The 13,655-nt window shown below is 44.2% G+C and overlaps 1 protein-coding gene across 2 annotated transcripts in view; it reads left to right on the top strand.

The window, feature by feature from the left end:
- gli3 (GLI family zinc finger 3) overlaps positions 1-13,655 on the top strand; it is a 132,121-nt gene that overhangs the window by 76,079 nt on the left and 42,387 nt on the right. For both annotated transcript variants that reach the window (XM_079575900.1, XM_079575901.1), the window contains exon 4: positions 6,414-6,619. In XM_079575900.1, coding sequence (XP_079432026.1) covers positions 6,414-6,619 — 206 coding nt within the window. The remainder of the gene's footprint in view (positions 1-6,413; positions 6,620-13,655) is intronic.

A 13,655-nucleotide genomic window follows, 5' to 3' on the forward strand; every position in this document is an offset into this window, starting at 1 on the left:
CCACGTGAGCAGGAAATTGCTTCCATATGTGGGACGCTCAATAATCTCTCGTGCCCTTTTTGTAGCGTGTCTTCTTTGAGGGTTATTGGGAACTTGTAAAACGTACAGAGCCAAGAAAAAGAGATGAAGAGAAAGTTTTTTTTTTCTTCTTTTCAAATCTCCTTTGGGAGAGCTTGCAAACCCTGCGGTATGACTTTGATGTAAATCTCAAATCAGGTGTTACTAAGCCTCAGTAAGACTCCACCACTGAAATGAATGTACACATGAGATGAATTTACGAAAACTCAGAGTATTCGTCTTGATTTATGTGCTGTAGATTGGACCCATTAATGAACTGTTGGCCCCTGATTGTGGGAATCTCATCAAGAAGTCTTTCTCCTCGTCAAGAGCTCAGAACATTTCTGCTTGAGGGCTGCACAATATGAACATTGTAACAAAATCAGGACAATCATGATCGAAGAGAACGTGCTCATTTCTCAGTTCATGCATTTCTTGTTTCTTCAGATGGAAGACCTATATATTGCGTCTCCAAATATTGCGATCATTTGGCAAACAACAGAAGCTAACATATAATCTAACTCTAGAGTCATATATTCTTGGCCTTATCTGTACAGTAAATAAATGTGGCACTCTTCTAAAGCAAAAGACTAATATCCAGGATTCATTTTTCATTTTAGATATTCCCCCTTTTTTCCGTACAGTACAAAGCGCACTCACCCTCCACGCGCTGTCAGGAAACTTCCGTCCGTCATGTTGATTAACGCTCGCCGGCAGAAGCTGGGGCCGCGGTCTGGACGGACTGCAGAGGATCAACCGTCTCCCGCTCCTGGCCTTTCAAACATCCATCTCCAACATGTCCTCCTCAGATCCCCCCGCACCTGGCCGCCCCCCCCCACCCCCTGGAGACACGCTCCTCTCTCCACTCCCCTGCTACCTCAATCTTTATGCCCATACTTTCCTCCCGCTTACTCCCCACAACTGTTGCACACGCACAGGCAATAATGTCGGATGCACCTGTGCTAATGGGTCAAGTGCAAAAAATGTAAACAGCTTCAAGCTTTGTTTTCAGACTATTGACCATGAGTATTTGCTATGACCACAGCTATCTATTCAGCAACGCTAGCAACCAGACCAGCCCGGAGATGGTGCAGTTGCTAATCATTTGTTAGCATTTTAGCCAAAACACTTCCATCCATGACAGCGAAGAAGCAGTTAGTAGGACCTTTGCGACTTCAGTTCAAGTTTCAGTTTACATTTATGACATTCTTCAACAGGTTTTTGACTTCGAAAGACCGATCGGCAATGGTGCCATCGGTGACGATTAAACTGGCATCAACGATCATGATACAGAACTTTCTTTCCTCCACATTCTCATTGCTCCCTGTTTGCTTTTTTGTTTCTATTCAAATCCATCCATCCATCCATCCATCCATCTTCTTCCACTTTTCAGTTTCCGGGTTGTGGGGGCAGCTGTTGGAGTTGCCCAAATCACATTGCACCAGCCTCCAATGGCTCCTCCTGCAGGTGGTGGGTCCACGGAAGGACGGCCTCACGATTAACCGGGCCTGTTGATCTCTCATAAGGGGCCTCTGAACCGCTCTTTGTCCGACCCGTCACCTAGGACCTGTTTGCCATTGGAGACCCTACCAGGGGCACGAAGCCCCCGACAACAGAGCTCCCAGGATCATTCGGGTGCTCAAACCCCTCCACCACGTTAAGGTGGCGGTTCCAGGAGGGGAGACTATTCTATCCAAATGTGATTCATAAATTAGACACTGAACCTCATGCCTTTCAGAACATGTTTTCTTCTTCTAAACACACCTTATGGAGACATATTTTTGATGTTTGTTCTGTTCAGTTGGGATTACGTTGCGGTGCTGGGATATTATCTAATAACGTGGCACGCTTCTCTTCATTTTCGCCGCCTTATGCTACCAAGCTTTCCGTTTACCTTTCCATTCTTTTCCTTGGCGTTCTACCACAGCTCTGCTCCTCTAATTGGAAAAACAAGCCAAGTGGAGGCACCTCGCCAGGGTCAGCGGCGGGAGAAGCAGCCAGCGCATGACAGGGTTAATCAGTGCCGCGGCAGCCAAAAGCGAGGGCCTGGCTCTTCTCACACACACGCAAGAGGAGGGGCCAGACGGGGAAAAGACATCATGAAAAACTGTCCAACTTTCCTCCCGAGGCTTTTATTTCATCATTTAAATGTCAGGATTGTCACAAAGCGATTCCAGGTTCACTAAGTGTTTGAATGCGAGTGACAAGAGTTTAAACACCTGTCTTTCGATGCTGTCCTGAAGGAGGCTTTCGGAGGCAGCGCTGAAAAGCATATTGCACTTGTGCGGTAAAGCTGTATAATAGTACTATTTGGCAAACTTTGGAAAGACGTTTATTCAGTGCTGCTGTGATTGTGATTTGCAGATTGCACTAGATTGGCAATTGACTGGAGCAGAAGTAAATGTGTCTAGAGCCTACTGTGCTACTTTTACAACATGGTTTACAACATCAGGGCCGGGTTTCAAATCCCTAAACACCCAAACAACCAGCTCTGATGAATAACTAGTAATTTAAAGAGGGGGTATTATGCTTTTTTCAATCACATAGCACCAGTCTATATCACACTACAATGATGACAAAACCTTCTGTTGGTCTGTAAATGCAGTAAATTAGAATAACTGCCTTGTATAAAATCGCTCTCTCAAAATGGCTGTAGTGAATGTCTTGAAATAGGCCTCTGTCTCTTTAAGAACCTCTGACCCTTTCCGACACGCCCCCTCCACACGCTGTCTGTGGCATCAGTGGGGAGGGGGTTCTGCTGAGGAGCAGTGGTTGGTTACTCGGCTGGTGACGAAAGCTCGGAGGCGTCTCCAGGAGGTGGGGGCGTTCCTAGGAGGACTCAGGCAAACCTATCCCTAAAATGGCCGCCATCAGAGTTTTTACAGATTACTCAAAAATACGTGAATGTGCCAAGGCAACACTTCAGGCATGTTTTTAATGAGGGAATGACAGAATAACATGATGTAAAGCTTGAAAAAGTCGATTGTGCATAATACCCCCCCTTTAAGAAAATGGAGCTTGAGTTTGAAGTACGAAAGCTTGGTCCTCCATCTTTTGACTATTTAGGAAAAAAAAAAAATGTCAGGCCATGAAGAACTTGCCCAACCCCTGTTCTACAAAATAAAACTGACATCAGGCTGCTTTGTGGATGCCTGAGTAAATATGAGGCACAAAGAAAGAAAGTCAATCGAATTCTTTGTAGATTGTGCATTACTCATCAGTCAGTCGGTGTGACTTGCCAACAGAGTCATCCAATTTGACCCTTCAAGCTTCTGTAGAAATGTAGAATGCCTTTGGGAAGGTTGTCAACATTGCCAAAGTGAAATCTGACAAAGACACTCGACTGAAGTCATCCTTATCCTCTGTCATCATCAGTGACAAAGCTTTCTTTCAGCTTGCGTTTACGCAACACTGTGTACGTGTGTGATTCGCCGGGTCAGCCGCGTGACTTCAAAGCGCGCTGTGATGTGTGTAAATGAGCCTTGCGATGCGGGTATGCGGGCACCTGACCCGCTTATCACAAACACACCTGTCTGAAGCCTCCTCCGTGCCCTCAGCGTGGCCGAGGAGGAAGTCCAACTTTCTCACGAGGAGACGTGCTCAAAGTCACCTGTCAGACAGAGATAGAGCAGAATGGATTGTCTCATGGATTTCGCATGACCTTTTGCACTTTGCACTTTGTTGAGGTTAGTTTACATGCATTACTCACCCGAATCTGCTGTCATTCCTGCGCTTCTATTCATGCTGAAAGCGATTTACACTTATTTAGAAGATCAACAAGGAAAGGATAAAATACTTTCAATGTCATACGGACAGCTAAATAGAACAGTTTTCAACTTGGATTTACACATTGTCAGAGTTGAGGCCTGTCTCACATCTCCTGGAAGTCTGTTCAGGATTGTAGCTGCGTAACACTGACACACAACACTGTTTCCAGGCCCATGTTCAGCCGCTGACAGTGACACATGTAGATCTGAATGTCATCGGCATTGTGGTGGGAGAACATATTATTGCTGCATATTACCAGACCCAATGGAAGCGCTTGAATCATGATTTAATCCATGACCGAGTGCAATTATTGGCAAAGTTCTTTTTAATGCACTTGTGTAAAGCCTTCCGTGACAATTGACATTGTTTGGGGTTTGCATGTTGGAGGCATAAAAAGAATAAAAGTGGCCTGGATTTTTCTAACTGCTATGATCTGGAGAGGCTGCAGTTGGTCAGGTCTCGGTTCACCAACACTATGAGTTCAAATAATGAGCTCAGCGGATACCTGAACTTCCTGAAGGACCGGGTTATTCCATCAATGGATTTTTATTTCTTTTTTTTCTTATTATTTCTTTTTTTACTTTTATTTAACCAGGAATGTCCCATTGAGATTAAAAACCTCTTTTTGAAGGAAGTTCTGGCCAAGAGGCAGCAAAGTAGTGACAAATTACATATCTGGAATTAAAATGACATACACATTATGAAAAACAGTTACAATGTAAAAAGGTCGACTCATGTGCTCTCAATCTGGACTTAAGCGTTCAATGAAATAAGTTCAGTTTTTCAGTCTTACTGCACATTGTTCCATGTAGAAGGAGCAGAGTGAACAAATGCCCTTTTTCCCAGTTCTGTTCGGGCAAACGGAACAGCGAGCCACAAATGATGATTATATGGTATGATCAATGGATTTCTTCTTCCCTGATGGCACCGGGCATATTCCAAGTTGACAATGCCAGGATTCCTCGGGCTCACATTGTGAAAGAGTGAGTCAGGGAGTATGAGACGTCATTATCACACACGGACTGTCCCCTATAGAGTCCAGATCTTAACCGCATGTATATTTTCTTGCCACATTGCCCAATCCTAAACGTAAACATCCAGGTAAAGTAACTTGGGAAAGTATCTTGAAGATCTTTGTGCAGACTGATGGTCACGATAAACAATCTTAGGTATGTTTACCCTCATTATTCTGACTCAAAGGTCTGTGTTGAAGCAGCAGCTCGTCTCTTTTCTTCAACTCTTCCTCTGAGACTGATGCTGCCGCTCTCTTCCCATGCTACACCCCTCAGGCATGTTGTCACACACTGGAACCCGCTCAAAGCCCGGGAATCGTCCCTTAACCCCTTCGGGCTAATTACCCAAACTTTTTTTCTCTTTCTTTTTTAACATAGGTGTGTTTCCCCCACTTGGCGCTCATTACCGGCCCGGCCTCAGCTCTTTCATTAGGAGCCGGGTGGAGCGGTAGGGGACCAGGGGGACAGGCGGAGGTCATAATTGGGGCTGTTCCACTCCCCTGGCCTATACCTCAAGGTCGCCAGGCCCCCATCGCTCTCTCTCTCACCTCTCTCGCTCCTCCATCTTCCTGCTTCCTCTCCCTTCATTCCCCGCGCTCCTCCCGGGGTTCTTTTGTCACAGCAGACCGGTCCTGCGAGCCGATGGGGGGGGGGGGTTACAGGGGGGCTAATTCAGTCTAATCTCTCGGCCCGCTAATGTCTGGCTGATATGTGGATTTCTACACGTCCTCCAGGGAAGGCCTTTGTGGTTAAGGCCATCATTATGAGGTTTCCTAGCCAATTATAAAATGGAGAGGAAAATGAGTTCATTCCTGACTAAGAAGTTTCGTCGCGATTGTGCTCAAGTTTCAAAAGCGGAGGCGATGGGTGTGAAAGGGCTTTGATAAAAGAGTTTGCTCGGACTTTCGCCGTGAAGTGTATATACGGTTTTGACATGATATGACGAGTATTAATCATTGTTTTACACCAAAGGGCCACTTATAGGAAGAAAAGTTACAGGGTTTGTCGAAATGTTTATGTTTTAAAGCTTTTCTTTTAATCATGTTCCATCCTCTATTAAGAAAACATCCCTTGGGTGTTGTTTTGTTTCGTTATCTTCTTCATTTCTCTGAATTGTATAGTCTCGACTCTTCCACCAAACTTGTTCTGCTCCTGTCGGTGGTCAAACTCTCTGCCCGGTGTCCGTCATATGCAATTTTGAACACAGCATGTGGTTCTGGTCAGTGGTGAGGTGAGCCTGTCATCTCCTGCTGATTAAGACGGCCTTTGATTGCAGATGCAGAAAGAGAGCAGTGCAGTTCATCGGACAGGCCTCCATGCTGTACAGTGAGACACTTTGCGTCAGGGAAATGAATGAGGAGATAGTTATTGTAGTTGTTGCCGTTGTAGTTGATTGGCTTTTCATTGTGCCACATTTCAAACTGAAAATGTACTTTCCAAATATTTAGATTACATTTTTACAACTACTGGATGTCAAACTGTTCCAATAAAGAAATGTTTGCAGTTGAAGCATCTTTTTTGTCCTGAATGTGCTTGTATTGATTTCCGTGTCTTCCCTCTCTTGTGTGTCCTCAGGCCTCCGGGTCTGGCGGGAAGTCCGGCCTTCTCTGATATTTCCCTGATCCGGATCTCGCCCCAGCGGAACCCCTCGGTGGGGGCGGAGTCGCCCTTTCACCCTCCGCACCCCTACATCAACCCTTACATGGACTACATCCGCTCACTCCACAGCAGTCCCTCCCTCTCTGTGCTGTCAGCCACCCGCGGCCTCAGTCCGGCAGATGGTGAATAAAACAAACGCTCGCACGAGACACATCTGTACAGCACACATGATATCTGAACTGGCTTTTTTCTGATAACATTACTGCAAAAAGCCTAACAAGAACATTGTGATACAGTCAAGTTTATGAACTGCATGAATTGCTTTTGTTTTGGATTTTTCTCATAGAATTAATATAAAAATGGAAAGGGATTTATGTGTCAGTGAAACCATGTCAAAATACAAACTTAAAGACCATAGTGTTTTTTTGGTTAAATAACACACACAATGTGAAACAGGTATGAGCAAACTATCTGATTTTATTTATGAACTTGCCTGGGGCCAATTCTCAATCAGACAGTCATCACCTAAACAACAAAATAGGCAACAAAAAGCTTTTTTTGCACTTTCTTTTTGTCAGTCAAAATATTTCCGTTGCTTACCCAAAGCGTTCTGCTCCCGGGTGTTAGTTTGCCCAGCTCTGTTCTAAAACTAGCAAAAGAGTTGTATGTCCTGGGTCTCTTTTCCATCCTTTAAGTAACCAGTACATCATTGACATTGTGATATTTTAAGATGTCTTTCAATACTGATAATGTGGCGATATATTGCGCAGCCTTAAGCCCCGAAAGAGCCCTTAAAACCGCCGAGCTTCACCAGGCCCTTAAAAATAATGGTTGGAATTGATCGTCCGCCTTCGATTGCTTGATTTCAGTTTAATACCAGATCAGTGGGGGTCATCGCAGAGGTGCCTGATCCATCTCTATTAAAAGAGCCGGTCCGGGCAGATGCTATCAGAGCACGGTACGGGGGCTAATCCCTCTGATCTGCGAGTCGTGTCCGAGACCTCGGGAGGATGCTTGAGTGAGCGGCGAGGTCACGCGCCGGGCCAGGGCACATGCACCCGGAGAGCGAGGCATTCAAGTTCAGGGTGAGGGGCCGGTGTGAGGGAGGGGAGGGAGGTCTGACATCCCAGGAGTTACAGGCAATTATGAAAGAAAGGAGAAAGTCAATGCTGCTTTAAGGGCTAAATTATGAACAAAGGTGGAGGCATTGTTTCAAAAACTACACGCAACAGCCTTTTGAAGTGTTTTCCAACCAAAGGTATAGGGGCCACTGGCAGAGGATACTTGGAAATACTTCAGATTGAAATTATAGTAAGACTGCTTTCTTTTCTCAGCAATCTGTGTCAAAACAAAGCTGAAATGGAAGTGTTTTTGTGAAGGGAGTATAAGTGGAAGAGTGCAAACTTAATCAAATGGAAGAGTTAGCGACATCTGTGACATGGATATTTTCTCCTGATACTGCAATAGCATTATTTTAGGCTATTACTCCCATAGAAATAAAAAGGAGAAGCGGAGTAAGCGAACAGTGAGCATGTCAGCTTGTCTGTTAGCCTGCTCAATGTATTTTTCCTATAGCCGTTAGCATTAGCCATCATTCATCGCAAATAATGAACCCTCACGTCAACCATCGACCACTTTTAGGTCAAAGCCTCAGTAGGAATCATTAATAAACGTACAGACCTTCGAAGATTTGACTTTAGACACAAAATAGGGTCCTCTGAGCTAAATGCTAACTCGTGTTCAGTTATTTTTTTACTTTTTGTGGGGTTGGATACACATCCAGTGGCCACTAAACATCATCTTTTCATATGTTAATGAAAAAGGAACAACAGAAATTATGTAAATGCCATGAAACATACCTCCCCATACAATAGTATTGAGCCTGCCTTCCCTATTCATTTGTATGGGGATGAAACGTTCAATTTAAATCAGGTCACGGCTAGCAAAATGTGTGCATTAGTAGGAAAAGGCCCCGAGCCAGAGACATTCCTATGATTACTCTCCCATTGAGAGTTAAAGCCAAATTGGTCCCGGTCTGGAGCCTTGTTAAGTGTAAATCTATTGCTCTATTTCAAACTCATTTCGATTCTGTAAATAAAAAAACAAGATACGCCGCCGATTGCTGATATCCAAAGTGTGCTGTTGGAAGTCTGTCTTCGGTCTGCTCGTGCCCTGATGAGCCCGCTCCTGCCGCTCAAGTGTCCGAGAGCACTTTAGCCTCTCAGCCTCACGCCACAGAGTGTTTCTGAAAGAGGCAGATAGCCACGGGGCACTCTGTCTTCATCTCAACCAACTCTGTTCAAAGCTCTGTAGTCAGAGCGCCAACCGCCATTTACTTTATTTCTAAATGTAAATAAAAGCGCCGCATTTCTGCAAGACACATTTTTAGATGAAATACACATCCAATAATTATCTCATTTTGCTTTGAAAGCTCCACAGCTGCACTCCGGTGTTTTCTCCTGATAAGTTGCTGCTATTGATTTCAAAATCCGATATTTTTTCATCTTTAAAACTTTTCCACGACTTGATACATTGTGGCACACCACCAGTGATAGCACAGTTTTGTACGCCCTTCCTGTCCTAACTAACCACTGGGGTGATACGATCATATGAAATGTAGGTGTGGTACCAAATCATGATTTCCCAGTAGAATGTCATATGTCAGTCTCTTCTACAGAGCATGTTCCCACCACTGTGAGGCGGGCTGACCAGCAACAAGCCTCCACAGTCCTCCAGGGCCTGTCAATCACAACTAAAAAAAAAACAGTGTAGCTCCCCTCAGTGTTGTCACAGGAGGAAACTCTTATTTTAAGAAACAATAAAAGTCTTCATCATTTTACCTTTACTCTCAAACGTGAAAGTAAATCTTTCATTTGTCATAATACAACTGTACAACAAAGATCAGGAAAACTCCACCCAGGACCTTCCCTCTGAGGGTCGAATGCGACACCACTCCGGCACAATGACAGGTTTAGAGTGGAATACAGTCCCAAAAGTTACAAGAACAGGGGACATCACGGTTTGAAACAGTGAATTAAAGTGATGTACAGTAAAAAAAACAAAAAAACAAGCACATTTTCTCCAGTTTGGCATTACCCAAATTTAAAAGCTTCTTGAACAAAGCGTCATAATAGCAACGCAAACGAGGATGAAAACATGACAAAAACGAGGCGAAAACGCAAAGACAAAAAGACACAAAGAAGTAGCAACAAAAGCAATAAAGACGCAACAAAAGACCAACAAAAAAATATCAGAAAAGCGACAATAATGCAACAAAAAGGGAGTAAAGCGTGACACAAGAGTTTTTGGCCACACCGCCTTTGCTCTGCCCAATCCCGTCAGACCTGGGAAGCTAAGCAGGGAAGGGCCTGGCAGGACTTGGATGGGAGACCGTTTGGTAACACCGGGAAGCCTAGCGAATGTAGCGAGTGAGTGAGTGGTTGGTGTTGGTCGGAGGGGCCGATGGCGCAGACTGGTTGCCCCACTTCCGTCAGTCTACCCCAGGGCAGCGGTGGCTACAATAGTAGCTTACCACCACTGAGTATGGAGTGAACGAAAAGTGCAATGTAAAGCATCTTTGAGTGTCCAGAAAAGCTCTATATAAAACCGATGCATTATTATTATTATTATTAAATAAGTGACAAAAATGTGGCGACTGAGGCGTTACACTGTTGTTCTCCAGTCAAGAAGCTTTTAGATTTGGGTAACACTGGAGAAAATGGTTCAGGCGGGGATAAGAGGTTGTTTAATTATTATTCTATCACCCACTTCTGCCACAGACAGTCACTTCTTTTCCAGCAGCACAACGACCGACAAAGGTGGCAAAGGTTTCCACGGCCATCCTGGTGTAGGTGGGTGATCCCCAAACCCATTTACCATCGTAGCCCCCAGTTTGAAAACGTGAATAATATTTAATAGATCATTCAATGGAGCTCTTAATTATTAATAATCACCTAATAGCCTATATTTCACAGACGTTTCGAAATTGCGTTTACACACACGCGCCGTGGCCCGACCTGTCAAACCCTTCCCCTCACTTCACCATTAACCAAAACATAACCACATGACCTCCCCTTTTTGAGCCCCCCCCCCTCCCCTTCTGAGCTTTGCATTGCGAATGAGCCCTTCCTAATTACGCCTTTAATCAAGCCGGTGATGAATTAACCCATCAGCTTCCACGCCGTTTTTCTCCCAACCCTTCTCCGGCTGCTGGAAAGTGCGCTTGAATAATGACATATTAATTAGCAGAAACGAATGGGAGATTTCGGGAGTGGGTGGGATTAGACGCCACCCTCTTTTCTCTTCCCCGACTAAAGGTTTGAGTTTTCGGGTGGCTCATCCCACCTCGGGGCGCCCGCCGCACACAATCACCCCCACACACTCTCCGTGGTTTCGCCCCGGAGCGCGCCGTTTTTTTTTCTTCCAAATATTATTTCAAAATTGAGCAAATCTTCTTTATCACCCCTCCTTTTCCGCTGAATGGGCCGCATTATGGATGAATGCTAAGCTAAGGCGCTACACAATTAAGCAACTCCCCCCCCCCCCTTCCTTTTCCTACCCCAAACATAATACCCACGTCGAATTCATTATTTGTTTCCCCTCACATCCGTCTATAACCAATCGCGAACGCTCGTGACGCGGATACGGGCCAGATTCGAGTGGAAATCTGAGCGTTTATTTTCTCTCTCTGTTTTTTGGGGCCTGAACCGCTTCCACATTTGCATCCGAAACCACACCGCTCGTCCCTCTTTCCCCCCTTTTCTTCGCGTATTTGCATAAGGAAGCCCACCAGCCGCCAGATGTTTATTTTTAGGCCGCGGTTCAAGGACTTACTGTAGCGAACTAAAAAGGCGAGCCCACTTGGAACGCGCTTTGAGGGTAGAGATGTACCCGATGCGCGCGGATCTATCGGAGCGTAGATTTAGGCCTTTTGTTCGGGGCGCTTTCTATAGAGTTTAAAGGAGCACAGTCGAGGAGCAGTATCTCGCCGTCGCAGAAGAAGCGATCTCTGGCAAACGGGCTCGGATCGGCCCACACCGTCTTACCACACGCACTCCGCAGGGGGAAGAAAGGACTGTTTAAGGAGCGCATTGAGAGACGTGTCGATCGATGCCAAGCTCCAAATGGAGGAGTGAAAGGAATACTACAAATCAGACACGTGGGGGATTGACGAGGTTGTCGTTCACTTCGTGTGCATTTGATCCGAGTACAATGGAGTTCAGTCGGGATGTGTTCTGCTGACAGGGCTGCAACATTACGGCTGCACAATGTGATCTGAGTGTGATTTATGTTAGAAAATCCATATTCAGCTCACATGCAGTGCACATGTAACTATAGGAGCTTTAACATTTGAGAGAAGACTTAAAGGATCTGTATCATGCTATTTTAGCCATTCCAAAGTTAAGTATAGGCATTTATATGAATGATTGTACCTCTACCGCTATCGAGCACTCATTTTTGTGATAAATATAAGTGTTTTCTGGAGGTATTTTTCAAACCCGGAAGACACAACGCTTCGATTCAGTTAACTCCGCCCCCTCTCTCCGCACATACTTTACCGTAATATAAATAAACAACAATAAGTGAAGTTACTTCACGATGCAGTTATAAGGAGCTGACATCTGTAACACAGCTTCATAAATGGCTAACACACACGCTAATATGCTAACACACATGCTAATATGCTAACCCGCATTTGGACTGACTCACCGCTCTGGTCCATCGCTGTTTACATTATGGGACTTGCGTTGGTTATAAAAGTTAATCCACTTTGATTCTGGCAAAGGTTCACCAAACATCCATCAGTGACAGTCACAGAAAAACAATATTTTGGTGATAGTCGCTGAATCCCAGAGAAAAAAACAACTTCTGACGGGAGTGGCCTCTTCTTTAGGAAGGTTGAATCATAGACTGTATATACTCCTGTCCACGTAGCCATGATCCGTGACATGATCGTTAGGTAGGATGAAGAACAGGTGTGTCCAGAGTAGGTTATAACGAGCTCCATCTTCAGCTGCAGCGCAAACATGACTGATCTGTTCAGACGCTCAGAGGATGTGTTTGTTTTGGCCTCAGGTGACCTGGAAGCACCTCGGGCACATCCTTTCTTTTTTTTTTTTCCTTTTCCTATATTTATTTATTTCTTACAACAGAAATAATGAAAAGGGTGGTTTACAAATTAAAATCAGGGCGTAAGCATAGAATTAAGACATTACATTACAGACGTCGAGCACTTCTGTTCCGCTGTTACGACACAACTGAACACTCAGTCGTTCACCAGGAGAGGGCGGAGCCTCAGAGAGCAGGATTCAGGAGGATTACTGAGAGCTGCGTGAATGAAGCCACAAACCACTCTGGGGGTGTTTTTGATAAGGAAATAGCATAACAACATGGCTAAAAGCTCCAAAAAGTGCATATGACAGGTTTTAATGCTTTTGAAAATATGACTTATATCGATGGGAAACATCTGTTGTATGTCATAATTATTATTTTATTTCAGTGGAGCAGAAACGTTATTTTTATTTGAATGTTTAAGCTCCTGACAGGAAGTGACATAGATAGAGGTAAAGTCCAATAGATACAGATGGCATCTATGGAATTTTCCATAATTGGGAAAACAATTTGTAGAAAAATCTAAACTTTCTCTAATTATTCAAAAACTGCTTTAACAAACGCTGAATTATGAATATAGTATATAGTATATATATAGTATAGTTATAGTATAGTCTACTAAATAAAGATATGAAGACACGGAGAGGAGCAAAGTGGTTCAACAGCTCATAAATACATAAATAACGGAGAATTCTAACATGATGCTACATGTAAGCATCGTGCTAATGCTAGCTCTAGCTACGACTGCCGTTTTTTTCGCTTCTACTAAACAACTTGCTGTGAATAAACATCCATATGGACCCGATTTAGACTTTGCTTTATTTGTATGTGATAAATAAGTTGAAAATGGCTAAAAACTGTGAAAAAACGGTGTTTCCCAGAAGATTCTATTTTCCCTCTCGGCGAAGCCACGCCCCCTTCTATAATGTGATGCCGTCTGTATCTATAGCAGGTTGACTCATTTCCCATTGACATAACATTATCGGCATGGCAACAGTTGAAAATTGTTTGCCTCTATCTATGTCACTTCCTGTCTGTGTCTAACAAGTGAAACTATAAACATCACAAAAATGGCCAAACTAAAGAAAGCGAAATCTGAAATATAAT

This window comes from Gobius niger, assembly GCF_951799975.1.
Source record: "Gobius niger genome assembly, chromosome: 18".
Taxonomy (NCBI): domain Eukaryota; kingdom Metazoa; phylum Chordata; class Actinopteri; order Gobiiformes; family Gobiidae; genus Gobius; species Gobius niger.